The sequence below is a fragment of the Jaculus jaculus genome, chromosome 18, assembly GCF_020740685.1.
Source record: "Jaculus jaculus isolate mJacJac1 chromosome 18, mJacJac1.mat.Y.cur, whole genome shotgun sequence".
NCBI classification, from domain to species: domain Eukaryota; kingdom Metazoa; phylum Chordata; class Mammalia; order Rodentia; family Dipodidae; genus Jaculus; species Jaculus jaculus.
Genome location: NC_059119.1, coordinates 49,124,369 through 49,152,178, shown reverse-complemented (window position 1 = coordinate 49,152,178; position 27,810 = coordinate 49,124,369). Strand labels below are relative to the sequence as shown.

The 27,810-nt window shown below is 42.2% G+C and overlaps 1 protein-coding gene across 3 annotated transcripts in view; it reads left to right on the top strand.

Moving 5' to 3' along the window:
* The window catches only part of Ppm1b (protein phosphatase, Mg2+/Mn2+ dependent 1B), a 72,269-nt gene that overhangs the window by 27,019 nt on the left and 17,440 nt on the right, over positions 1-27,810 (top strand). For all 3 annotated transcript variants that reach the window (XM_045137506.1, XM_045137507.1, XM_045137505.1), the window contains exons 2-5: positions 10,372-11,231; positions 16,364-16,481; positions 20,496-20,607; positions 21,447-21,504. In XM_045137506.1, coding sequence (XP_044993441.1) covers positions 10,386-11,231; positions 16,364-16,481; positions 20,496-20,607; positions 21,447-21,504 — 1,134 coding nt within the window. In that variant the 5' untranslated portion in view covers positions 10,372-10,385. The remainder of the gene's footprint in view (positions 1-10,371; positions 11,232-16,363; positions 16,482-20,495; positions 20,608-21,446; positions 21,505-27,810) is intronic.

Genomic DNA, 27,810 nt, shown 5'->3' with positions numbered 1-27,810 from the left:
GTCCACCAATCCACCCAATCCATCTGTCTAAGAAAAGGTCTCCTGGAGACCAGGCTAGCCTCGAACTTGCCATGTAGTCGAAAATGATCTTGAGCAGACCAGCAGAGGCTGCCACAGCTGGTTTATGTAGTGCTGGGGGCTGGGTGCAGGGTTTTGTGCATCCAGGCAAGCGCTCTGCCCAGTGACGGTTGAGATGATTTGAGGGTTATAGAAGTTAGGAAGGTAGTACAGAGAATCCCTTTGTGCCTTTTTAACCAGCTTCCGCTAATGTTAACTTTTATGTTATTGTAGTCCATTTGTCAAGACAAAAAACCCTACGTTATTACTCGATTAACTGAACTCCAGATCTAGTTTTCCTAGTAATCCCTTTCGAATTTTAGTTTTTTATTGTAAAATGAGAGTTTCAAGTGCTAACCTTACTGGTTTGTTACTAGGATTAAATGGAATAGTGTAATAACTTGATAATAATGTCTGGCATATAAAATTCATTGAAGAGAAGCATTATTATTGCTATTTATATTACTTTTCTAGTCAAAAGGACAGATTATGCTAGTCTTCATAAACCCTTTACAGAAGTCTTTTCCAGGAGCCCGAGGCCTCCCTGACAGCACGTCCTTTCGCTGACAGGAGACAGATGGGGTTGACAGATTGTGTCGTTCTTTAAGCAAGCCTTGCTAATGACCACGTGCCCCTCAGCCTGAAAGCGCGCCAACTGCAGGGAGGGGAACTTTGCGGTATCTGGATGTCCTGTGATGAAACGCTGTGATTCACATGGCCTAAAGACTTCTAGTTTAAGGTTACCATGAGGATTATTTGCTTCTTTTAATGTGTGTGTATACACACACACATATACGTACCTTTCATTGTAAAGAATAGGGGTTAAAGTGTTTGTCCTACAGTAAGTTTTATAGAGGTGTTTGTTTATTCCTTGGTGCTTCAAATAAGGTAAAAACGGTGTGACACCTTGTTGTTTTTTTTTGTTTGTTTGTTTTTGTTTTTTGTTTTTCGAGGTAGGGTCTCACTCTAGCCCAGGCTGACCTGGAATTCACTATGAAGTCTCAGGGTGGCCTCAAACTCATGGCAGTCCTCCTACCTCTGCCTCCCGAGTGCAGGGATTAAAGGCGTGCGCCACCACGCCCGGCGACACCTTGTTTTAATGAGCCTCTGACACAGCATCAGGATGGAGGAGGACAGTTAGCCCTTCACAGGAGTGCTCTGCTTACTGTACAGAAGCTTGGTTTTAAACCAGACCTCTCTTCTTTCTGGCCCACGCTAGATGAGCTGGCTCATGCCTGTAATCCCAGCTCTCAGGAGCTGAGGTAGGAGGATCTCTCAAGACCAGCCGGAGCTAGAGTGAGACCCTACCTTGAAAACTCAAATGGGGGAAAAAAAGCTGAAGATTCTCACCTTGGGGTTGACTGGTCAAAGTGGAACTAATAGCTCTCACTGGTAATTATTAGGTACATAAAGATTGAAAGTGTTAAGGCAGCTTTTTTTTATGACTTGCAATTTAAATTTCCTTGTGATTCACATTAGCCAAGTTTGGTTATTCAAGATTAGGTGGTCCTGCTTTCTCTAAACCTGAAAACACTGTTGCCTGAGTTGTTAACTCAAAGTCTGGGCCTGACAGTCCTAAGAAGCTTAGCTCAACCACCTTTCCCAGTAGGCCAATTAAAAATATGAAATGGTGGAGCTGGAGAGATGGCTTAGCAGTTAAGGCGCATGCCTGTGAAGCCTAAGAACCCAGGTTCCGTTCTCCTGGTCCCATAGAAACCAGGTGCACATGGTGGCACATGTGTCTGGAGTTCATTTGCAGTGGCTGGAAGCCCTGATTCTCATTCTCTCTCCTCACCCCTTTCTTTCTGACTCTAATAAATAAGTAAAAATAAAATCTTTCAAAAAATACGAAATAGTAAAAACAACAAAGATTTATTCAGCCTGGACAAATATAGAGAAACAGTACCCCCCCCCCCATCCGTCTTCGTGATCCTGGCATGAGGTTTAAGTTCAAGAATTGGGCAAGAGGTACACGTAAGTAAGCAGGTCTGGTCCAGGTGTTCCTGTCCTCCATCATCTGTGCTCCAGTGTCTTGTGCAGACTGTGTGAGATCTCTTTCTGGAAGACAGGCTCTTCTTCTGGCGATACCAGGCTTCTGTTGTTTTTTCCACGGAAATTCCAATTCCGTGGGGACCAATGTTTTAAAAAGTGATAACGAAAAGCAAGCTTAGAATGTGTCTCTTTAGAATATCTTCCTTCTGCCAGATTGGTTGTAAAACAACATTAAGTTCTTTTTATGGAAATTTTAGACAGACATAAAAGTACATAAAGACATACATTAACCTGTCACCGAACTCCAACAATGACTGTCATAGTTGTTTTGAGTCTGTAAACTCCTCCAACTTCATAGTCTCACCGCAGCCATTTCACCATTTGCACGTATTCTATGTACACATCTTGTATTTGAGTGTATTTTTGGTTTTGTTTGTCTTTGCGTTATCACGTGTGGGTTCTTAAAGTATTTTTAGTACTTCATCTTAGTGGAGCACCACAGTTTCTACTCATGCTCTTCAGACAAACCTCTCTGTGTCTGTTGTTTTCTTTCTCAGATTCTAGTTTGGCTTTAGCTTGAAAAGGATAGTGACAGGCAACAGATGATGCTTTGAAACAGTGCGTGCGCTCCAGTGTGTCCTGCCAGTTCTTGCATACAGGGGACGTAACGAAGGTCTCATGTGCTGAGCGTTTGCTGTGCCCCGAGCTGCTTCCGTGCTCCTGTTCTACAGCCCTGTGTGTGCGTGGGGGAGGGGTGAGGACTCAGCATGTAAGGGTTTAAATGTTAACTGAGTGAGCGAGAGACTGCTTGACTTCTCTTTTCAACTTGACTGCATTCCTTCCTTCATCATCCCTAATAAAATAATCTTTGAAAGAATATCTTGGGGGGCAGTAGTAGAGCCATAGTCTAGCCTGTGTGAGGCCTTGTGTTTGATCCCCAGCACGTGGTGGGGGGTGGGGCAGTAAAAAAAAAAGTCTTGCTCTTAGCCAGACTCATTTTTTTCTTTTTTAATTCCATTGATGCTGGATCTGCTTTCTGGAACACATGAATAAGCCTTTTCTTCTTTTAAAAGATTTCAGTGTTTACCATCAGTTCTGTTAGGACTTAATACCTCTTCTATTCTTACCAGTCTCGGGTTCTCCGCTCCCTCCCATGAAGGGTGTTCTCTGGTTTGCCTCTTCTGTCTGTCTCCTGCTTGGGTGGGGTATGTCTCACCTCCATTGCTGTCTCCGTTAAATGTGGCGCTCTGAACTGAGTGCCGGCTTCAGACATTTGTTTGGCAGGTCAGGACACTGAACTTGCATTAGCACTCTTGCATTTACTTTCCACCCTTACTGAGCTTGAGTTGGGAGTGTTGGGCCACCCATTTTCACCTCTAGTACATCTTAGTGTGAGCATTTTCAAATGCATGTTTTTATAGGAGACCAGCTAGTTGATGTAGTGTTCACGTGCTCGTTCATTCATTCTGCAAATGCTCACGGAGTGTCGACTGTGAGTCGTCTGGGCAGTGGATAAGACAGACGGAGCTTGTATTCGAGTCAAACAATAAAGAATTGAAGGAGAAACACTTTCAGCAAGCTATGAGTAAAATAAACAGAAAAATGAGATGTCCTGGTGTCTGGGGAATGCTTAAGACTAGAAAGTTTGTCTGCGATGATATTAGAGCTGAGATCTAATATTAAGAAGCAGCCAGCCATGCAGATATTGGGGATGAAGGGTAAGAGAGTAATTAGGGAGAATAAACAGCAAAAAGTCCAAATGGGGAACCAAGCTTGGCGTAATGGGGAAACCAAAAGAGGGCTAATGTGACCAGACAGCATTAAATGATACTAAATAGTTTTGTGCTATAGTTTAATTTATTGCTGCCTTGTAGAGATCATTTCTGCCATATTTTTACTTTGCATTTAATGTAGAATTACACTTTTTTTTTTCTTTGTGAGCTGGGAAGTGAATCCAGGTCCTTGCACATGCTAGGCAAACACTGTACCATTGAATTACAGTTCCAACCCTTAAACTTATTTTGAAACCAGGTTAATAAGTTACTCAGACTGGCCTTAAATGCACAGGGTAGTCCCAGACAGGCCTTGAATATGTAATCTGTCCTCTTGCCTCATGTTTCCAAGTAGCTGGGATTACAGGCTCTGCCACTAGGCCTGACTGAATTATCTTTTTCTTTTCTTGTATGTACGTGAGTTACATGGGTGAATGCATGTGTGGGCAATGCCATGGTGTGTGTGGAGGTCAGAGGACAACTTTCAGGTCCATCCTCACTGTCCACCTCACTGGAGGCGGGGTTTCCCACTCCAGATCCCCTGTGCTCCTGTTCTTTGCTGTGCCCGCCGTGAGCTCCTGGGAGTGCTCCTGTCTCCTCCCGTCTTTCTCTCACTGAAGGAGGTCACAGAAGCCAGACAGAGCTTCCAGCTTTCTACATGAGACCTGGCGATCCAAACTTGCGTACTCGGGCTTGAGCAGTAACCGCTATCTCTGTTCCTCTTAATTATCTTTTCCAAGAATCCTGTTCACCAGCGAATTTACTTCTTTCAAGGAAAGGACAGCCGGGTGTGGTGGCGCACGCCTTTAATCCTAGCACTTGGGAGGCAGAGGTAGGAGGATCGCCATGAGTTCGAGGCCACCCTGAGACTCCATAGTGAATTCCAAGTCAGCCTGGGCTAGAGTGAAACCTTACCTCGAAAAACCAAAAAAAAAAAAAAAAAAAGGAAAGGACAGTATTCCTATTTAAATATTTACTTATTAGATAGATAGATAGAGAAAGCATAGGCATGTCAAGGTCTAATACTGATTCAAATGAATTCCAGATGCACGTGCCACTCTGTGTATCTGGCTTTACGTGGGTACTAGGGTATCTAACTCGGGCCATCAGGCTTTATAGGCAACCCCTTTAACCGCTGAGTCACTGTCCCAGCCCCTCAGAGGTTTATATATATATTTATTTATTTTATTTGAAAGAGAAAGAGGCAGAGAGATTGGGCATGCCAGGGCCTTCAGCCTCAGCAGATGGACTCCAGACGCATGCACCACCTTGTGCAACTGGCTTATGTGGGTCCTGAGGAACCAACCTGGGTCCTTTGGCTTTGCAAGCAAATGCCTTCACCGCTAAGCCACCTCTCCAGCCCCTCTCAGTAGTTTTGAAAAGCAGAATGTATCTGCAGGTTCGTACTGACCTACTTAGTATGTCAGTGTCGATGATTGCTGTTTTCTTACTCTGGGAGGGTGGTGCTCTTGATGCCTCACTCTCTATCTTAGGCTCTAATGTTTGAGTTTTCTTTAACTTTTATCTTACCAGCATTGTCTCTTTTACAGATTGTTTTTACCTTCCAGGGATTCTTTAGTCCTTCTGTATGTTCTTTTCTACTTAAAACCTCCTCTTTCTTCACGGATTGAAAATGTTCTGTCTTTCTGGAAGGAGTTTGCCTGTTTGGTTCTTTTTTCCCAGCTTTCCTTCTGTTCATTTTCTTTTTCCAGCATAGGTCTCTCCAAGTATACTCTTTTCTGCTTGTTGTGGTCTCGGGGTAGTAAAATTCTTTTTTGGTTGTTGTTGTTGGTTTTTTGAGGTAGGGTCTTGCTCTAGACCAGGCTGGCCTGGAATTTACTATGTAGGCTCAGAGTGGCCTTGAACCCATAGTGATACTCCTACCTCTGCCTCCCGAGTGCTGGGACGAAAGACATGCGCCACCACACAAGGCAGGAAAATTCTTTTGTGTTTGCTTTTGACTTTGTACTTATATTTGATAGTGGGCACTGATGAGAAGCTCTGTGCCTGTCTGAGGGATTTTGCTTAGTATGGATTCCTTTCTGTTGGGCATGGTGTTCCCAGGGTGGGCCCTAAGTGCTGTGGCCCTCTCCACCTAGCCTCCCGAGTGCTTGGGTTCCTCCTCTCTTTGTCCGAGTCTCCTGCCACTTCCAGAGATCATTCAAGCCTATCCTCTATTGTGGTGGTTTCTGCTGCCTTCACAACTCACTCGAGATAGTGACCCAGCTCTTCTGCCAGATCATTTCATCCTATTCTTCCTAGGCTTCACATTGACAGTTCTGTTCCCAGTGACACTATCATGTAGGTTTAGAGATCCTTTAACCCAGGTTTGGGCATCAGAAACTTCCTTTAATCTGAAATTCCATTAGTTGAGTCTTGTAAGTATTATAGATTACTCAGAGAGGTAAGCTTGGACCAAGTGAAACAATTCTTAGCATTTGGGGCTATTATTTATTGAGAGAGAGAGGGTGGGAGAGAGAGGAAGGGGTGTACCAGGGCCTCTAGCCACTGTAAACAAACTCCAGGCACGTGCATCACTTGTGCATCTTTGGCTTACATGGGTCCTGGGGAATCAAACCTGGGTCCTTAGGCTTCCCAGGCAAGCACCTTAACTGCTAAGCCATCTCTCTAGCCCTGGCGAGGGGCAGTTATACTTTTCATCTGCTTTTGCTGTCAAAAGGTTTTTTTAAGCCAGGTGTGGTAGTACATTCTTCAAATTCCAGCACTCCAGAAGCTGAGGCAGAAGGATTGCACTTTTGAGGTCAGTTTGGACTACTTAGACAAAACAAAAACCCCAGAAAAAAAGAACAACAAAAAAAAAGTTTTTAAGAATCTGAAGACAAATGCCATAATGAAATCTAATTCTTTCTGTGCTAGTAAGAAATGACAAAATAACATCAAAGAAACATTTTGGGGGAGAACATAATAATAAGGTGAAGCAAGAAAAGAATCTGAAGAACATTTCAAGCTTCCTGAGGAAAAAATATATAAACATAGTACCTTTATTTTTGAACATGTATTGGCGTGTGTGTGTGTATGTGCGCGCATACACACACATGTGGAGACTAGAGGTTGCTGCCAGGCCTCCTCCTAGATTTCTCTCCACCTTGCTTTACAGAGACGTGGTCTCTCACCTGACCCCAGAGCTCGCAGATTGAGCTGATCTAGCTAGCCAGCTTGCCCTCGGAATGCCTGCTCCGCCTCCTCTGGTCCAAGATTACGGGCCAGCTGTCCTGCCCCCTCAGCAGTTACTGCTTGCTGGCGACCAAACTCCTGGCCTCCAGGGTGGGTGGTGAGCGCCTTATCCCCCAAGCCATCTCCGCCAGTGTCGCCTACACACAGGTGACGTCGTAGCTTGAGAAGCTGTGTCATGTGTACCTAGCTCACATGTTCACCTCTGTAGCAGTGAGCTGGGATGTGGTTTGAGGCAGTATCTCACTCTGTGGCCTTGGCTGATCTGGAACTAGCTATGGAAACCAGGCTGGCCTCGAGTTTGGAGTGATCCTCCTGCCTCTTCCCTCCCCTCCTCTTCCCCAAGTGCTGGGATCACACGTGTGTTTTGTCATTATTCTTTGAGGTTCACATATGGCACCTATTAACATGGAGAGAATCTATAAAATTCAGTTTCGTAGAATATTGTAAAAAGTCAGACGTGTTGGAACGCATCTGTATTCTCAGCACTCAGAGGCTGAGGCAGGAGGATCATGAAATTGAGACCATCCTGTGCTATGTGGCAAGATCCTGTCTGAAAACAGTCGAAAATAAATACATTTTCTCAAAAGTCAAATAGGTCACTCTTCCTTTAAAATAGACAAAAAAATATAAACCTCAAGTTTGATAAGTAATTAAAAATAATGAGCTAATTTAGTTCTGCTTAAAAGTAGATTCAGTAAGAACATTGCTTTTTGGTTTGAATAAAAGAGTGAAATTAAAATTTGGTTCCATATGACATTTGCACATACTGTATTTAAGTATATGAATTAAGTATATAAACATTAATGTTCTGTCAAGCAATAAATAGTTAATTGAGAAAAACTAACTGCAGGAGTACAGGCAGATAAGTAGCTTTCGTTGGAATGACTTGTAAGATTTCATATAGGAAGACACACCTGATTTAAACATTTTTTTTGTTTTTATTTTATTTATTTGAAAGAGGCAGGTACATAGAGCGAGAATGGGTGCACCAGGGCCTCCAGCCACTGCAAATGAACTCCATATGCATGTGCCACCTTGTACATCTGGCTTACATGGGTCCTGGGGAATCAACCCTTGAACCGGGGTCCTTAGGCTTCACAGGCAAGTCTGCTAACCCATCTCTCCAGCCCCATCTGTGCCTTTTTAAAAATATTTTTATTTATTTATTTATTTATTGGAGAAAGATAGGCAGGGAGAAAGGGAGAAAGTGGGCGTACCAGGGTCTCCGGCCACTGCAAATGAACTCCAGATGCATGCAGTACCTTGCACATCTGGTGTATGTGGGTCCTGAGGAATCAAACCTGGGTCCCTAGGCTTCGCAGGCAAGTGCCTTAACCACTAAGCCATCTCTCCAGCCCCATACTTGAATTTTAAAATTTAAGTTTTATAAGTGATGAAGAGGATGATGGTTTGCCATCATTTTGGAAACTTTAGCCAATAAGCCTACGAACTTCTCTAACTTTCATCTGGAATTTGAAGCCAGGCATAGTGGCTCACGCCTGTAAAAAAAACAGAGCTAGGCATGGTAGTGCACACTTTTAATCCCAGCACTCGGGAGGCAGAGGTAGTAGGATTGCCATGAATTCGAGACCACCCTGAGAATACAGAGTGAATTTCCAGGTCAGCCTGGGCTAGAGTGAGACCCTACCTCGAAAAAACAAACAAACAACAAAAAAAAAGCAGTAGGTGGATACTGGGGAATCAAACCAAACTCCTTTGGCTTTGCAGGCAAATGCCTAACTGCTAAGCCATTTCTCCAGCCCTGTGGTAAAGTTTTAATGATGTGTAGTAGAGCATGTTGGGGGAAGAATTTCCAGAAGACTTTATTATGGCTTTTTTTTTCGGGGGGAAGATAGAACTTTACAGAGCTAGAGGGTAAGGCCAAAAAAAAAAAAAAAAAAAAATACACAAAAATAATCATGCTCTTAATTTTGATTTAATGATTCTACAGAAATGCTTGGTACAACAAGTTTTTTCTTTATTTTTCAAATCCACCTGGTCTTTGTTTGATGTCCTATTGAGTACTTCCTAGGACGCTGTCAGTTTTATGTATAAGCATGAAACATAATTGAGCTTGATTGTAAACTGAGGGCCTCAGTGAAATTTGCTCCTGTGACAGTGACTGAGGAGAACAAAGCAGCCACAATCTTCCCACAGAGGCGGGGACCTCAGCTTTGCATTCAGTCTCCCAACCCTAGACTGACCTGGAAGTCATTCAGTAGCCCCAGACTGGCTTCGAACTCATGGCCATCCTCCTGCCAGTCTCTTGAATGCAGGGATTAAAGGTTAGCAACACTGTGCTTGCCTTACATTCAATTTTTTTTTTTTTAAACAGCAGTTTTTCAAGTAGTTTTTCTTGTTCATTGTCAGAGAGTTCACCATCAAAATAAATGATTAACCAGGTGTGCTATTAATGTTTTTCAGGAACAGTGGGGGATTTCATCCTTTGATTCTGATTTTTCTCATGTTTTTGTTTGTTTGTTTGTTTTTTTGTATAGCAGCAAATTAACCGTTTTCCTTCTTTACCAAGTATAAATTCATTTCTTCCTTGAATAATAGAAGATACCTGTGGAGAAACACTTGTTTTTCCTGCCTTGTTCAAAGTGACTGAACTTGACTGTATGGCAAAAAATTGAAATGCACTTTTGAAATATGCATGGTGCATTACTGATGAGAAGTTATAAGTATCTGGACAGGTTAAAATTGTGAAAGACGGGGCTGGGGAGATGGCTAAGTGGTTAAGGCACTTGCCTGCAAAGCCTAACGCCCCAGGTTTGATTCCCCAGCACTCAGGTAAAGTCAGATACAAAATGTGTTGCACGCATCTGGAGTTCGTTTGCAGTGGCTAGAGGCCCTGGTGTGCCCATTCTCTCTGTCTTGTCTCATCTCTATCTCTCTCTGCTTGCAAATAAATAAATAAATAGGTAAATAAATGGAATTGTGAAAAGTAATTCTAACATGCCCGTCCTAATTATTTGCTTAGTTACATTTCAATAAAAAGGACTTTTTCCTTTTGAACCAAGACATATTAGCCCAGAATGACCTTGAACTGCTGACCCTGTTTTCCTCCACCTCTTTACCTGGCTTGGTCACAGGCAGGTGTGCTCTACCACAGCTGGTTTATGTAGGGCTAGGGGTCAAACCCAGGGCTCTTCCACAGAATTTGGTCTTGTCTTGTTTCGTTTTTGAGGTAGGATCACACTCTAGCCCAGGGTGAAAAGGTTGTTTATGAATGACGTCTTACCTTTGGGAATACATATTTGTGTAGCATGTCTCTATGAATGACTGGGGTAATGTAAATGCATTTTCTATCAATTTAAAACACTTAACACCTCTAATTTTTTTCCCTTTTCAGATTCATTACTAAATATGGGTGCATTTTTGGATAAACCCAAAACTGAAAAACATAATGCACATGGTGCTGGGAATGGTTTACGCTATGGCCTGAGCAGCATGCAAGGATGGAGAGTGGAAATGGAAGATGCACACACGGCTGTTGTAAGCATCCCCCACGGCTTAGAAGACTGGTCCTTTTTTGCTGTTTATGATGGTCACGCTGGTTCCCGAGTAGCAAATTACTGCTCAGCACATTTATTAGAACACATCACTACTAATGAAGACTTCAGGGCAGCTGGCAAGTCGGGATCGCCTCCCGAGCCTTCTGTGGAAAATGTCAAGACCGGTATCCGAACTGGCTTTTTGAAAATCGATGAATACATGCGTAACTTTTCAGACCTCAGAAATGGGATGGACAGGAGCGGTTCAACGGCAGTGGGAGTTTTGATCTCACCCAAACACATCTACTTTATCAACTGTGGTGACTCGCGCGCTGTTCTGTGTAGGAATGGACATGTCTTCTTTTCTACCCAGGATCACAAACCTTGTAATCCAGGGGAAAAGGAGCGAATCCAAAATGCAGGAGGGAGCGTGATGATCCAGCGTGTTAATGGTTCCTTAGCCGTGTCTCGTGCTCTGGGTGACTATGATTACAAGTGTGTGGACGGCAAGGGCCCAACAGAACAGCTTGTTTCTCCAGAGCCTGAGGTCTATGAAGTTCTAAGGGCAGAAGAGGATGAATTTATCGTCTTGGCTTGTGATGGGATCTGGGATGTCATGAGTAATGAGGAGCTCTGTCAATATGTAAAGTCTAGGCTTGAGGTATCTGATGACCTGGAAAATGTGTGCAATTGGGTAGTGGATACTTGTTTACATAAGGTATGTAAGCGTTTTTTGTTCTAACTAAAATACTATGTCAATTTTGAAAAGACATGGTAAGTAAACTTAAGAAACCTTAAATTTTAAAATTTAGTATTTTCTTTAGAGAAGACTTAAGCAAACTTAAAAGTTTACATTTTTAATATTTTCTTTGTAGAAGACCTGTATAAAATACTTTCTTCACCAAAAATGAAACAACTTTTTTGACCACCTAGATTTCTTTTTTTTTTTTTTTGGTTTGTTTTTGTCTTATTTGAGAGTGACAGAGAGAGAAAGAGGCAGAAAGAGAGGGAGAATGGACACACCAGGGCCTCCAGCCATTGCAAACGAACTCCAGGCGTGTGCACCCCCTTGTCCATCTGGCTAACGTGGGTCCTGGGGAATCGAGCCTTGAACCGGGGTCCTTAGGCTTCACAGGTGCTTAACTGCTACGCCATCTCTCTAGCCCAACCACGTAGATTTCCAATATGAAAATTAAATTTAATAAATTTGAGACATTGGTTACCATTTGAGTACTTACGGCTTGTTGCTATTTCAGAGGCATTGATGAAGAACTATGACATTTGATTCAAATTCTAAATATTCACAGTAGCTATCTTGCACCTAACTTTGAAGCGTGTGATAAATAAGTATGTAGTAGAATTCTGTACTACACACACTAACATTTCAAGAGCTAACAGAAAATACTGGAAGGCACAACAAAAGCTCAGCCCAAGTAAAATTTGAGTCTCGAAGAAGCTGAGACAAAAACTGAAAAGAATAAGTTGTATGATCTCTCATTGTCTAGTGAAAGAGTCTTTTTCTTATCAATTAAAATCTAAAATGAATTTACATATGACTATGTAAGCAGTATGTGACTTGGGCAGTGTGTTATTTACATAGAAGATAATCGAAATGGTTTTCATATACGTTTTTATTACTGTGAAGAATTCCTATGGATTTCTTACAATTTTATAAATATAATTTGATGCAACAATGGCAAAAAGTCTAGAGTACAGATCTTTGGCTGTTCCCTTAAATGTCTTTAAAGTGTCAGTTGTGTCCATGTAGACAGCGTCATTTGTGGCAAGCACTGGTTTCCTTGACTTATTGGTAATGCGCAAATTCTTTAGGCTCAGTTGCTGACAGTGCTTGCTAAGCAAGCATGAGGACCTGTGCTCCATCCCCAGCACCCACGTAAGAGGCCAGGCATGGCTGCACATGCCTGTAACCCCAGCACCGACTAGGGCGAGGGGAGAGGGTGGGCCTCCATGGTCAGCCAGTCTCACTGAGAACTGGTGAGGTCCAGATTCACTGAGAGACCGTACCCGTAACAGGGAGATAAAGCGGGAAGAGCGCATGGTGAGTGAGACGACCCCATGTCTTCTGGCCCTCCATAGGCAGGTACACAGGGAGAGCACATCTTCACCATCACGTGCACACACAGACCACACACACCAAAAAATTACAGAGGGTATAACTATTATCTGTTGAGACAATAAAAATAGCTACGACAAGCTGGGTGTGGTGGCATACGCCTTTAATCCCAGCATTAGGGAGGCAGAGGTAGAAGGGTCTCTGAGTTCAAGGCCTAGGTCAGCCTGGCCAGAGTGAGACTCTACCTTGAAAAACCAAAACAAAAAAAACTACTGCAATAGGTCAAGCTGGAATTATTTATTTATTTATTTTAATTTTTGTTTATTTTTATTTATTTGAGAGCGACAGAGAGAAAGACAGAAAGAGAGAGAATGGGCATGCCAGGGTCATCAGTCACTGTAAACGAACTCCAGATGCATGGGCCCCCCACCCCCTTGTGCATCTGGCTAACGGGTCCTGGGGAGTCGAGCCTCGAACGGGGGTCCTTAGGCTTCTCAGGCAAGTGCTTAACCACTAAGCCGTCTCTCCAGCCCCAAGCTGGAATTCTTTAAAAATGGGTTTCAACTTGGCTTAATGAAAAGTTTGTATTGATTATGCAAAAATGATTTGTCTCTCAAAACTGAAAAGTTTGAAAGGAAAAGATTTTCCTTTTTTAGTTGCTGTAAAAAAAATTACTGAGGGCTGGAGAGATGGCTTAGCAGTTAAGCGCTTGCCTGAGAAGCCTAAGGACCCCGGTTCGAGGCTCGATTCCCCAGGACCCATGTAAGCCAGATGCACAAGGGGGCGCATGCATCTGGCATTCATTTGCAGTGGCTGATGGCCCTGGCATGCCCATTCTCTCTCTCTCTTTCTCTGTCTCTTTCTCTCTCTGTCGCTCTCAAATAATGTAAATATAAATACATAAGAAATTACTGAAGTATTTATGTTTTGAGTTTAGGGGAAAATCATCTTTACATAAAAACAAGCAGTCATTAAGCTCTCATACAACTGAGGTCTAGAGGTAAATTATATTCCTTAAATATCTTTGGAAGGCCATGAACATCTTGAAACACTCTTTCAATTAATTGTTCCAATGATAGGATTTACATTTTATAATTTAAAATTCTTAAGTACAAGCCAGGTGTGGTAGCTAACACCCTTTAACCAGCACTGGGGAAAATTGAGATGGGATTGCTGTGAGTTTGAGGCTCCCTAAGCTCCTGAGTTAGTTCTAGGTTAGCTGGAGACCTTGCCTTCAAAAAAAAAAAAAAAAAATCAAGTGGAACTTTTACATACATCTTTATAGGAAATGGTTAGAGGAAGCTAGATTTCTAAAACTGCTCTTTTCTCCATTTAAAATTGCTTAAAAAATCATGACAGTTCAAATTTCAGTTTTCTTTGAGTAGTTGAAAAGTTTAAAATTTTGTAGATTTTTAAATGTTGGCTATAGCTATATTCATTTGTGTATTCCTATAACCAAGTGCAGTGTTTCTGATATTGTCATGAGTGTTTTTTTTTAAATGTTTTTTTTTTTTCATTTTTATTTCTTTATTTGAGAGTGACAGAGAGAGGGAGAGACAGAGACAGATAGAGAGGGAATGGGCGCGCCAGGGCTTCCAGACACTGCAAACGAACTCCAGACGCGTGCGCCCCCTTGTGCATCTGGCTAACGTGGGTCCTGGGGAGTCGAGCCTCAAACCGGGGTCCTTTAGGCTTCACAGGCAAGCGCTTAACCACTAAGCCATCTCTCCAGCCCGTCATGAGTGTTTTGTTGGGTTTATTAAAGGATGGAATGATGGCCACTTTCGAAATCCCAATTTTCAGATTCTGACAATCTAGTTTTATACTCCCGAACGGTCTTCCTGACAAAGCTTAAGGATCTGTGGAGAATCACGTTTTTGAAGTTTTCTGAAGTCCTTTTACTGCCTTCAAACTTTGTCCCCATGAAGTTTGAAAGGGAAACAAATTCTTAAGGTCCTTGTTGGCCATGTCGTGTAGACTCTGGAAAGATGGCAAATCCAAGCCAAGTAAACTGAGGCTTGATTCTGGCCATAAGGACCGAAGAGTGTACAGTGGACACGATCTCCTGGGTGGACAGTGTGTCCTATAAAAATTGCTTATCCTTGCCGGGCGTAGTGGCATGCACCTTTAATCCTAGCACTTGGGAGGCAGGGGTAGGAGGATTGCTGTGAGTTCAAGGCCACCCTGAGACTACATAGTGAGTTCCAGGTCAGCCTGGGCTAGAGCAAGACCCTACCTCAAAAAACAAAAACAACAACAAAAAATCCCTTATCATTTTCATTGTTTTAGTCTTTTAGAATGGTGAATAGAAAGGGGGGGGGCATCAGTAGCAATGCTTGTGATCGCAGTGCTTGGGAAGGAGGGACAGGGGCAGGAGGTTGTGTTTTGAGAGCAGCCTGGGCTATGTAGCGAGGCCATTCCTAAGCAATCTCACCTCTGTCATCAATGGAAAAATATTCCAGCAACAGTTTCTTATGTTTTATTTTATATACCTGTAGAAAAAAAACAAGAGATGTTTCATTTATTGCTCAGTTGTGGTACAAGGAGCATGTGTATTCTGCATTTCCTTTTTGTTTTATTTTTGCATGTTTGTGTGTTGGTGTGTATGTAGAGACAGGCCAAAACTTGACATCAAATGTCTTCCTCAGTCACTCTTCTGCTTCTGATGTGTCGAGATACGCTCTCTCACTGAACCTGAAGCTCGCTAGCAGGCTAGGCTGGCCAGTCCTGGGCTCCTCCTGTGTCCTCCTCCCCAGCACTGGGGTTATGCCTGCGCATCCCTGTTCCTGACTTTTTTTTTTTTTTTTTTTTTGGTTTTTCGAGGTAGGGTCTCACTCTGGTCCAGGCTGACCTGGAATTAACACTGTGATCTCAGGGTGGCCTTGAACTCATGACATTCCTCCTACCTCTGCCTCCCGAGTGCTGGGATTAAAGACGTGCGCCACCACGCCTGGCTCTGACTTTTTTTTTTTAAATTGAAGTGGGGTTTCACTCTAGCTCAGGCTGACCTGGAATTCACTATGGAGTCTTAGGGTGGCCTCCAGCTCATGGCGATCCTCCTACCTCTGCCTCCCAAGTACAGGGATTAAAGGTGTGCGCCACCCCACCCGGCTCCCTGTGTCTGACTTTCATGTGGGTGCTGGGAATCCAAAATCAGGTCCTCATATATGGCAAGCACTTTTCAACTGAAGCATCTCCCAGCTTTGTACTTCCTTTTTAATAGAATTTATCTGTAAGGCAGAAGTAAAATTTATCCTTAGCTGTTTTTGCTGCCCTCTAAAGATCTTGAAACTATTTGTGTTTCTTTTGTTACTGTTGCTGCTGCTGTTGTTTTTCTATTAGTTTTTCTATACAGCAGTTTAATAGCTTTAAAATAATACCTGTTTTGAGCCAATGTGACAAATGATTTCTTTTTTACATCTATTTATTCAGTGTAGCTTTTTGGGTATCCTGCTAACTAATAATTTCAGCAGTAAAATTTCATAGAGTTGTAACATTGCTGTGATACATGTTAATTTGCTGGGAAATTTTCTATATGTTTAAAAGAATGCATTTTGGGTGTAAGCTACTCTTCATTTCTCAGGCTGTGAAATGATGGGTAAAAGTAGACAGAATTATTGATTATATAGGTTGTGTTTTAAGTAGCTATTTGAAATATGAAAGTTTTATGTATAAATTTTGGGTAATCTTTAATTATTTAAATAACTTTGGAACTGAACAATAGAAACTTGTTAGACTATAGAAATTTTTTTTTCCTTTTTCTCTTGAATGTACAGGGAAGTCGAGATAACATGAGTATTGTACTAGTTTGCTTTTCAAATGCCCCCAAGGTCTCAGATGAAGCAGTGAAAAAGGATTCCCGGTTGGATAAGTACTTGGAATCACGAGTTGAAGGTAAGAGTCTCTCTCCCCCTTCCTTAAGTCCTGTTCTCTACAAGACTGCCAGCAAACACTGAACAAGCAAGTATGTGTAGAAAGCACTCACTACCTATCTAATATAGGTTAAGATTTTTTGTTTATTTTTATTTATTTATTTCAGACTGACAGAAAGAGGCAGAGAGAAAGAATGGGCGCACCAGGTACTCCAGCCACTGCAAACGAACTCCAGATATGTGTGCCCCCTTGTGTATCTGGCTTACGTGGGTCCTGGGGAATTGAACCTCCAACCGGGGTACTTAGGCTTCATAGGCAAGCACTTAACCGCTAAGCTATCAGTCCATCCCCAATATATGTAGGTTAATTTTGATTCCCTGTTTAACACTATACTTCTCCCACCCATATATACAAAAAAAAAAAAAACCCATAAATATACACAGAGCTGGGAATGCTAATTCAAAGTAAAGTACTTGCCTAGTATGTGTGAGGCCCTGGGGTTGGATTCTTACCACTGCAAAACAAAAACGTACATGTATCCACAGCCTTACCCAGTGCCATCAGGGAAGAAACCAAACAAGCAGTGTAGCTTAGGAAAGTGTGACTGAGGAGGGAATGTGCCACAAAGACGGGAATGTGGAAGGTTTAAGAGTTGGCTTGCGATCATCGTGAAGGGTTTGGTAAAATAAAATGAGGACTTTGAACTTTCAGAGATGCGTTGGATATTGAACACAAGACTGATTTAACTGGTTTCAAAGGATCTGTCTTAACGTGCTCTGTGGATAAGAGGCACGAAAGGGAGCTACCGTGCCAATTACAAACCATGCATAAGTGCCCCTGGCAGGTGGTGGAGAGCTGAGCTGGCAGGGGTGGTAGAGAGTGAGAAGTGGGGGAGAATGTGCGAGGTGGCAGTGGTTCTCGTGTGGGGCGTTTAGTGGCGTGTGGCAGTACTGGGGTATCTTTGGTATTGTAGCTAAGAGTTTTGCTGGTCCCTGGTGAGTAGTGAGCAGGGTGCTGCCGTGCTTCTTACAGCGTAAGGGCTGTCCCCACAAGAAAAACATTGCCTGGTCAGAATGTCCCCAGGGCTAAAGTTAGGAAGTCTTATGCTGTAGGAACACAGACTAAGAAAAATTATAGTCTTGATTTCATGAACCTACATCTGCTAGGTTTTTTGTTTGTTTGTTTTTGTCACTGAAGATACCTAGAGGAACAGGTTAAAGGAGAAAATAGGTATTTTGACTCACGGTTTCAGAAAGTTTGGTGCATGATCAGCTGACTCCTTTTCTTTGGGCCTCAAGTAAGGCAGGAAGGAGGTCAAGGACACTGGAGCCTGTAGTGGAGGGCTGCTTCTGCTTGGTGGCCAGAAAGCAGAGGTGGGCCACAGCCGGGGCTGGACACACCATTCATGTGACCTACTTCCCCTAATTAGGCCTCACCTCCCAGCAGTCCACTCCTTTATGAACCTGGTGGATCCTCATGATCAGTCACCTTTAATGGGGCCACCGGCTTGGGAGCAAGCTTCCAACACAGTCTATGATACAGGTAACCTGTCATAGATAGGCATATAGAGCAGTCCCTACCTGCTCTAGGTTGGAATCAGAGGGGTTTGGGATGTGAGACAGTAGCATTGAAGTTGACACTGAACGATGAATAGGAATTAACCATATGAGCAGCTAATTGACTTGGTGTGAAAAGTGTTCCAACCTCAAGGAAGGGCACTTACTCAAGAAGAGCTAGTTACAGATTGGTCTTCATTGATTAAAACCTTTGGAAATAAAGAGACTCAGGGATAGAGTTAAAAAGAGTGCTGAATTTTAAGGTCAAAGTTAGGATTGTTGTGAGGGATAGTAAGAAGTTTGTGCTTGTATCTATCTTGAAAGGCTACCTAGGACTCTGCTTTTTTGTTTTCTTTTTGATGGGGTGGGAGAGAATTGGCACCCCAGGGCCTCAGCCACTACAGTTGAACTCTAGGTGCTTGCACCACCTAGTGGGCACGTGCAGCCTTGTGCTTGCCTCACGTTTGTGTGTCTGGCTAATGTAGGATTTGGAGAGTCGAACATGTGTCCTTAGGCTTTGCAGGCAAGCGCCTTAACTGCTAAGTCATCTCTCCAGCCTGGGACCCTGCTTTTTTTTTTGTTGTTGTTATATTAGAAGTGAATTGTGGGGGGCAGGGATGATGGAAAGGAAGGAACCAACACATGATGTATCCATATAAAATATGTTAATAATAATAATAATTTTAATTTAAAAAATGAATTGTGTCTGACCCAACATTCTGGAGGCAAAGGTAGGTGGATCACTGTGAGTTTGAGGCCACCCTGAGACTACATAGTGAATTCTAGGTCAGCCTGAGCAAGTAAGAGCCTACCTTGAAAAATAAAACAAAACAAAAGTGAATTGCAGCTGGGGGATTCCCCAGTACCCATGTAAAGCTAGATGCACAAAGTGGCACATGTGTCTGGAGCTCGTTTGTAGCTTTGTAGCAGCTGGAGGCCCTGGTGTGCTCACTCTCATTCTCTCTTCCCCTGCCTCTGCTTATAAATAAAAATATTTAAAACTTAAAGCATCTCTTACAAAAGTGAATTGCTGGAACTAGGGATGTGGCTCAGTGATAAGAGTGCTTTCTATACATTTGGATAGCCCTGGGCTGGACTCCCCGATGGGGTGGGAGGCGGGAGGGGGAGTTGCCACACATTTGTGTGGGCAACATACCTGTAATCCCAGCACTTGGAAGATCGAAATAGGAGGATTTTAGGTTTGAGGCTAGCCTGAATCTACATATCAAACTGTCTTCCCCCAAAAGATAAATTGCCAGTTTTTTGATTTTTTTAATTTTCAAGAGAATTTCTTTCCAGTGTTAATCATGCATTTAATGTATTCTATAACATATATAGACATGAATGATGTAACTTTTGTTTTAATTTACACATACTGTGTTTTATCTGTTTATTTTTTGGTTTAAGGTAGGGTCTCACTCTACTAGCCCAGCTGACCTGGAATTCACTGTGTCATCTCAGGATGGCCTGCAACTCATGGTGATCCTCCTACCTCTGCCTCCCGAGTGTTGGGATTAAAGGTGTGCGCCACCACACCTGGCATGTGTTTTATCTTAAATTGTTGCAAAACCTAAGTAGTTAGATACAAAAAAAAAACTAATAAAATGATTTTTAATTTCTCTCTTTCTACTTAAGATACTTACCTAGCCATTGTTTTTATTTTCCTGTGATTATGCATTGATAGCTTTTGTGAGCTAGGGACTCCCTGGGGTAGCTCAGGCTGGCCTTGAGCTCATTGTGTACCCAGGCCAGCCTTAAACTCTTGATTCTCTTGTCTGCATGTCTTAGGTGTTGGGATTACCAGCGCGGACTATCACACTCAACTTGCATTATTTTGCATAAAGTTAGATAAATGTTTTCTTCATGTGCTGTCACTTTATTCATGGAGTCATTCTTTTGTGGTTATAAACCATTTCATCAGTGGCCATGCCACTGACAGTTTTCCTTACCCCCACCCTTATGATTGGACATTTACTCCTTCTAGTTTATGTTATTTATGAAGATAATATGGAAATGAACATAGATATCCAAATGACTTTTTTCTTTTTGCATGTGTGCCTCTGTTTATATGTGTGTGGGCACACACGTGTGCACGAGCCTGTGGAGGCCAGAGGTCCATGTCAGTGTCTTCCTCATTTGCTGTGCACCTTATTTTTTTGAGACAGTCACTCACTGAGGCTGGAACTTAACCAAAAAGCCTTATGGCTTTGCCCGTTTGCTTCCCTGGTGCTGAGATGGCAGACGCTTGCTGGAATGGCCAGCTTTTACATGCGTGTTGGGGAGTTGAACTCACTCCCTGGCAAGCACCTAGTAAAGAACATTTTACATTGTGCTTTCTTGTGATTTTGGGGTTTTTTGTGTGTGTGTTTTTTAAATGTTTAAACCCAATGTTACCACATATTGCCTCTTACTGTTTTACTTCTTCATGCATACTGAAGTATCTGTCAATATTAATTAAGGAATTTTTTTTAATACACAGAAATTATGGAGAAATCTGGTGATGAAGGAATGCCTGATCTTGCCCATGTCATGCGCATTTTATCTGCAGAAACTATCCCAGATTTACCTCCTGGGGGAGGTCTTGCTGGCAAGTAAGTAGAACAAGAAAATCTAATTTAGAGTTCATTTATAATTAGTAATTCATTTTAAATAAAAAAAAACCTTAGAAGTATCATTTAACTGGAGGTGAAATAATTTGATTTTTTTGAAATATATTTTATTATTTTAGAGAGAGAGAGAGAATGGGTGTGCTAAGGCCTCCAGCTACTTCAAATGAACTCCAGGTGCATGCATCCCTTGTGCATCTGACTTACGTGGATCCTGGAGAATCTAAGTGGGGGTCTTTTGGCTTTGCAGGCAAATGCCTTACTACCAAGCCATCTCTCCAGCCCCAGTTTGGTGCTTTTTTTTTATATTAGAGAAGAACTACGAAAAGTTATTTTAAAGGATTTAAATGCATATATATTTTTTTTTAATTTTTGGGGGGAGAGAGAGAGAGAGGAGGCAGGTAGGTAGGTAGAGAATGGGCGTGTCAGGCCCTCCAGCCACTACAAACAAACTTCAGATACATGCACCACCTTGTGCATCTGGCTTTATGTAGGGGCTGAGGTATTGAACCTGGGTCCTTTGGCTTTACGAACAGGTGCCTTAACCAGTAAGCAATCTCTTCAGTCCACATAAATATATATACATACATACACACACATACACACATACACACATACATATATATGTGTATATACATATACACATATATATGTGTGTGTGTGTTTGATAAGGTCTTTTGCTAAATGAAGACATGTATTGTGTAATGTCAAATTATAAATGAAATGCAGAAACTTATTTAGTGGGATAATATTGTAGTCAAGATAATTGTTTTTAAAATACAAGCTTAAATTATGTGTAATAAAACAAAAATGTATTTTTTCAGGCGCAATGTTATTGAAGCTGTTTATAGTAGATTGAATCCACACAGAGAAAGTGATGGGGTAAGTTTTAGTTTATTTCCTAAGCATTTGGAGTAATTTTACAATATAAATATTAGATAAAAATGAATTTATACAGTAAGGTCTATATTAATAAATTATTACTGCTTTTCATTTTAAGAATTTATTTAAAGTGTTAGGAAATGTATTACATGAAAATCGAGATAAAATTCTGTTTTGTAGATCGCTTTGTTGTTGTTTTACCTGGGTATCAGATGTCTGTTTCTGTTTGAGCTGTCTCTTGTCTCTACCCTGTACGTCTGCTTTTTCCTTCTCCCTTATTATACTTTAATTTTGAGTAAAATAATCTTATTCTCCAGCAAGCTTCTGCTGGCCCAGAGGTTAGTAAGTAATTTTGACCTCCAGTCCCTTTAGTGCCGTGTGTTTCCACTGTGAACAGTCCTGGCTGCAGGCAGGTGAGCTGAGAGCTCTGCTGCGCCCACCAGAGCAGAGCTCCTGCCTCCACCTCCCACGGGGCTGCCCTGGAAGGACAGGCGAGCCGCAGCTGCTCGATAGTTTTGAATACTTAGCCAGAACTCACACCAGAAAATAAAACATCTGCCCTTTTTATTTTAAGTTGGACTCAATTTCAAAGTTAATAATTGAAATATAAATATTTTCTGATAGGATTTTTACATTTAGGGGTATCCAAGAATAAATGGCCTAATTTTTTTGTTTTTTGGGTTTTTTTGTTTGTTTTTCGAGGTAGGGTCTCACTCTGGTCCAGGCTGTCCTGGAATTAACTCTGTAGTCTCAGGGTGGCCTCGAGCTCAACAGCAACCCTCCTACCTCTGCCTTCTGACTGCTGGGATTAAAGGCGTGCGCCACCATGCCTGGCTGAAATGACTTAATTTTTAATATAGATTCTTGAGATGAATCTTGAAATTCCTTGAAAAGAAAAGTGTACCTTCCCCATTCTTGTGACGGATCTTGAGAAGGACCGTGGATTTCATGTAGAAATTATTTGTTGCTTCATTGCTTTCCAGGATTCATTATTGCATAACAATAAATATAATTACGTTTCCTTACCAATTAAAGTGCTTCACTGTTAGTACAGTTTTGGTGAACTGAATAAAATAGATATTATTTATAAATTTATAGAACTTATTCCTAGATTACTAGTGTGTTGCTATGATTCTGATTTTGTCTTTTGTGGCTACTACCTCAGAGAGTTAAGAATTATATGTTTATTTTATTTTCCTTATTTGAATGAAAGAGAATGAGCCTTGAGCCACTGCAAACAAACTCCAGACACATTTGTCACCTTGTGTATCTGGCTTATGTGGGTCCTGGGCAATCGGTCCTTGGTTCTTTGGCTTTGCAGGCAAGCGCCTTAACTGCTAAGCCATCTCTCCAGCCCTACACTAATTGAACAATAAAGCTGTGTCATGATAAACTGTTGACAGCTATAAGGTGGTGGTACATCCAAGAAGTAAAAGATGGCCCTCCCTCTCTTTCAATTAGAAGGTAGATTCCATATGAATGGAACCACCACCAAAGCCAGTAAACTTTCACAAAGCAGTTCCTGGCTGGTTACCAGCCCTGGATGGACTCCCTCATCCTCAGCTGCTTCAAGATGCAACTCTTATGAGTGATCTTAAAGATAATTAGGATACCCTACAGAATTCTTTTTTTGGGGGGGGGTTCCAGGCAAGGTCTCGCTCTAGCCCAGGCTGACCTGGAATTAACTATGTAGTCTCAGGGTGGCCTTGAACTCATGGTGATCCTCCTACCTCTGCCTCCTGAGTGCTGGGACTCAGAATTCTTTTTTATGACAGAGAGAGAGAGAGAAAATAAAATTTGGTGTGCCACCTTGTGTGCATGCGTCACCTTGGGCACCTGGCTTACGTGGGATCAGAGGAGCTGAACCTGGGTCCTTAGCTTAGTGGTTGAGAAGCTATCTTACCAGCCCCCAAAGATGACTTTTGAATTTTTAAAGAGAAAACAATTACACATGATAGCTACTTCAACAGTGACTAGAAAACACCCTTGAAATTAAGGGTAAATGCCTTAGATGTAAAACTTGTGTCAAATCAAATTATATATGGCTGTGTAAACTTAGGATTGTATGCTTAATTGTCTTTACGTATATGCTCTGTTGATTTGAACAAATTCAACACACAGTCTCTTATGGAGTGAACTCATGAAAGGAGTCGACTGTAAACTATGAGGCATGCTCCCGTTCATATGTTCATGCTACTTGCCATGCAGTTAAATAAGAGAAGCATTTTGTGGGGTTTAGTAAGGAATAAAAGAATGGAATGATACAGAATTTGATGGCTAGAGCTATAGCCCAGTAGTGGAGATATTACCTAGCATGCATGAGACCCTGGCTTCAGTTCCTGGCACTAGAAGAGAAATGGGGTGTGGATGTGTTGAATTGCCATGTGAGTGCTGCAGCTTTTGCTGTGATGGTTTGCTTAAGGAGAGAAAGGATAAGAATGGCAGAAATGAGATGAGGATGATGGTATCTCAAAGGAAGAGCCAACTATAAGGTATCTTTTAAAAAACATATATCTCTTTATTTGCAAGGGGGGAGGAGGTGAGAGAAAAGGAAAGAGGGGGAGGGAAGGAGGGAGAGAGAGAGAATGAGCACACCAGGGCCGCCATCGCAAAAGAATTCCAGATACATGCACCACTTTGTGCATCTGGGAAATTGAACCTGGGTCATTAGACTTTGCAAGTAAGTGGCTTAACTGCTGAGCCATCTCTCTAGTCCACAAGGTATCTTTGAAAGAAAAGCCATTTTATTAGCCAGCCGTGGTGGCACATGCTTTTAATCCCAGCACTTGGGAGGCAGAGGTAGGAGGATCGCCATGAGTTCAAGCCCACCCTGAGACTACAGAGTGACTTCCAGGTCAGCCTGGGCCAGAGCAAGACTCTACCTTGGGAGGAAGGGGGGCATCTTCTTGACTAGAGCAGAGAACTGTTGTGGTGAAAAATAGCAGTGGAAGTGGTTACAGAGCTCTTTGCTGAGTGCAGGCCTCGTGAGCTTGATAGGAAGGAGCCCTGCCTGAGAAGGATGGGCTGAGAGGGCTCAGGCAGTGAGGCGCTTGCCATGTGAGCGCGAGGACTAGAGCTTGGGTCCCCAAAAAGAGGTGGAGACAGCAAGTCCCCGGGCAAGCTGGCTTGCTAGGCTCAGCTGAATTGGTGACCTCTGGGCTCAACTGCAAGACCCTGCCTTAGTAAAATAAAGAGGAGTGCAGCGAAGGGAGACACTCACCTGGTCTACACACACACGTGTCCACACACACATGCCACAGACATGCAAAAAGATTGCATCTAAAGTCAATACCTGTGACTTTTTTTTCTCCTTTGCTTTGGGTGCTGGGGACTGAACCAGTCCTTGTCCATGCTAGGCAAGTGCTCTGACCTCTGAGCATATCCCCAGTCCATCTGTGGGATTTTGTCTGTTCCCGACATTTGCAGTAGTAGATTAGAGATGCTAGAAGTCAAGTAGTTGCTACATAATTGTGCACATCAAGTAATTAGTCTAGGGCTGGAGAGATGGCTTAATGACTCTCCAGGACCCACATAGAGCAGATGCACATGGGGCACATGCATCTGGAGTTCCTTTGTAGTGGCTAGAGGCCCTGGCGCGCCCATTCTCTCCCCCCTTCTCTCTCTCAAATACATAAAATATATTTTTAAAAAATTAGTCTAGCCAGGCGTGATGGCACACGCCTTTAATCCTAGCACTTGGGAGGCAGAGGTGGAGTATCGCCATGAGTTCGAGGCCACCCTGAGACTCCATAGTGAATGCCAGGTCAGCCTGGGCTAGAGTCAAACCCTACCTCGAAAAAAAAAAAAAAATTTGCCTTTTTTGATATATTGTTCCTGCTATAAATATGTGTAAGTAGTAACATTAAAAATAAGAGCCCATTGATTTTTTTATATTTAGGGTTCTTGTTTTGTTTTGTTTTTAAGGCGTCACACAGGGCCAGCCGTAAACTCTTCATTCTCCTACCCCTGCCTCCCAAGGGCTGAGACTGCAGGCGTGCACTCACCATACCTGACACATTGTTTTAAAAACATTTAAAACAAAACCTATTGGATAATAAGGGTATATTCCGAAAATCCCAGTTGAATATAAGCCATAAATTTAATAATTTCAAATGTTTAGAAAGCTTAAAGGAAGGCTTTGAGAAATCTTAAGTTGTTGCCCCCATTATTTTTTAATTCAGCTCTTTAAAGTCTTACTCATATTCAGTCTTAATTAATGTACACAATTCTGTTAAGTTCCTGACTTCTAAAGTAAAATTTTGTGGAAGAATCTTAACAGGGATTGTCAGTCAAGGAGTTTTCTAAAATTCTAAGAGTGAGATCTGGGACTCATCTGATTTATTTTGCTTGTAGTCCTATCACCTGCAACAATTCGAGTGTATAATGAGAATCCAATAAATACTTGTTCGGTCCTAGGTTCAATCCCATCATTGCAAAATAATCAAAAAGAACAACACAAATACTTTATTGAACAGAACTAATTATTCACTTCCAATAGTTTAATAGATTTAAAAAATTTGAAAAATAGCAAGATTGCAAATTAACATGCAAATCTTCGGTTTTTTTATGTTAGAGGTGTGGGTGTAACATATATGGTGTATGCACGTGTGTGTGTGCGTGTGCCCCCTTGTGCATGCATGCCCCATGTGCATGAGCACAGGCCAGAGGAAGTTGTCACGTGTTCTCCTCTGTGGCTCTTCCGCCTTATTTCTAAGACAGTCTCTCACTGAACCTGAAACTTGCCATTTTTGGTTACACCAGCTGATCATGAGCCCCAATAATCCTTCAGTCCTGTTGCCGTCAGTACTTAGGTAAAAGCCACGTCCGGCTCCTTATGTGGGTGTTAGGGATTGAACTCAGGTCATGCCATTGAGCCATCTGCCAGCCCTAAAGTCTATATTTTTGTGGAACTTCGTATTTTTCAATGCAAAATAAATATTCTCCAGAGATGGCATATCATTATACCACTGGTCAAAATAACTGTAAGTTCATGGGTTTTCCAAGGGTAAAGGGTCAATTTGAATTTGTTCAATTCATAGTAGCATGTGTGTGTGTGTGTGTGTGTATGTGTGTGTGCGTGCTCGCACCCACGTGTGAGGTCATCTCCCTGCCCTGTAGATAGGATCACAGGACAAAGGAACTTGTTTCTAAAAATCTATTCCTATGCTGGACATGGTGGTGCATGCATCTAATCCCAGCAGAGATAGGAGAAACACCATGAGTTCGAGGCCACCCCGAGACTACATAGTGAATTCCAGAGTGAGACCCTACCTTGAAAACTCAATCCATATATATATTCCTTGCTACTCATTCCAGATGTTTACAAACATGGCTGCCTGAAAACCCCAGTTTTGTGCCGTACATGAAAAAAAAACTTTTCATTTTTTTAGAAAATTTTGATTGTCTTTAGATTTTGCATTTCTTTCTTTTTTTTGTTGTTTGTTTGTTTGTTTTCATGGTAGGGTCTCACTGGAGCCCAGGCTGACCTAGAACTTACTCTGTAGTCCAAGATTGGCCTCAAACTCACAACGATCCTCCTACCTCACCACCTGGTTGCTAGGATTAAAGGGGTGTACCACCATGTCTGGCTGGAGATACCTTTTTTAATGAGGAATATTTTATAAAGTTTTGTTTTTTAAGGCTTTATTTTAACAGAGAGGGGAAATAGGAAGAGAAAGACTGATGGAGAAAGAAAGGGAGGTGTGTGCCCTATTAGGGAAAGAGGGAATAAGGAGAGGAATCGGGGTGCTGCATGCATCTGAGCAGCAAGAAAGCCAGGACTCTTTTATAAACTTGTGAAGTTAACCATTCAAGCCCAGTTCCTTCTCAGTCATTCATTATTTAGATCCATATTTTAAGGGGCTAGGGGCATAGCTCAGATGATGATAACGCTTGCCTAGCAAGCACATAGCTTTGCCTACATAGCCAGTGTGAGGCCATCCTGGGATACCATGAGACCCTACCTACAAACAAGCAGGGCTGGGAGAGATGAGTTGCTTACCTGTGAAGCCTAAGGACCTAGGTTCGATTCCCTAGAACCAACCTAAGCCAGATGTACAAGATGGAGTTAGTTTGCCCTGGCTGGTGGCCCTGACATGCCCATTCTCTCACTCTGCCTCTTCCTCTCTTTCCCTCTCTCTCATAAATAAATAATTTTAAAAATTAAAAAAAGAACCCACACATTGTAATATATGCTAGTCCAAAACACAAAAAGTTTTGAAAGCTTTTGGGTCTTTCAGAAGGCAGAGACACAGTATGGATAAGACTTTTAAGCTCTCTTCTGTCTTCTCATTATTAGTTTTATAT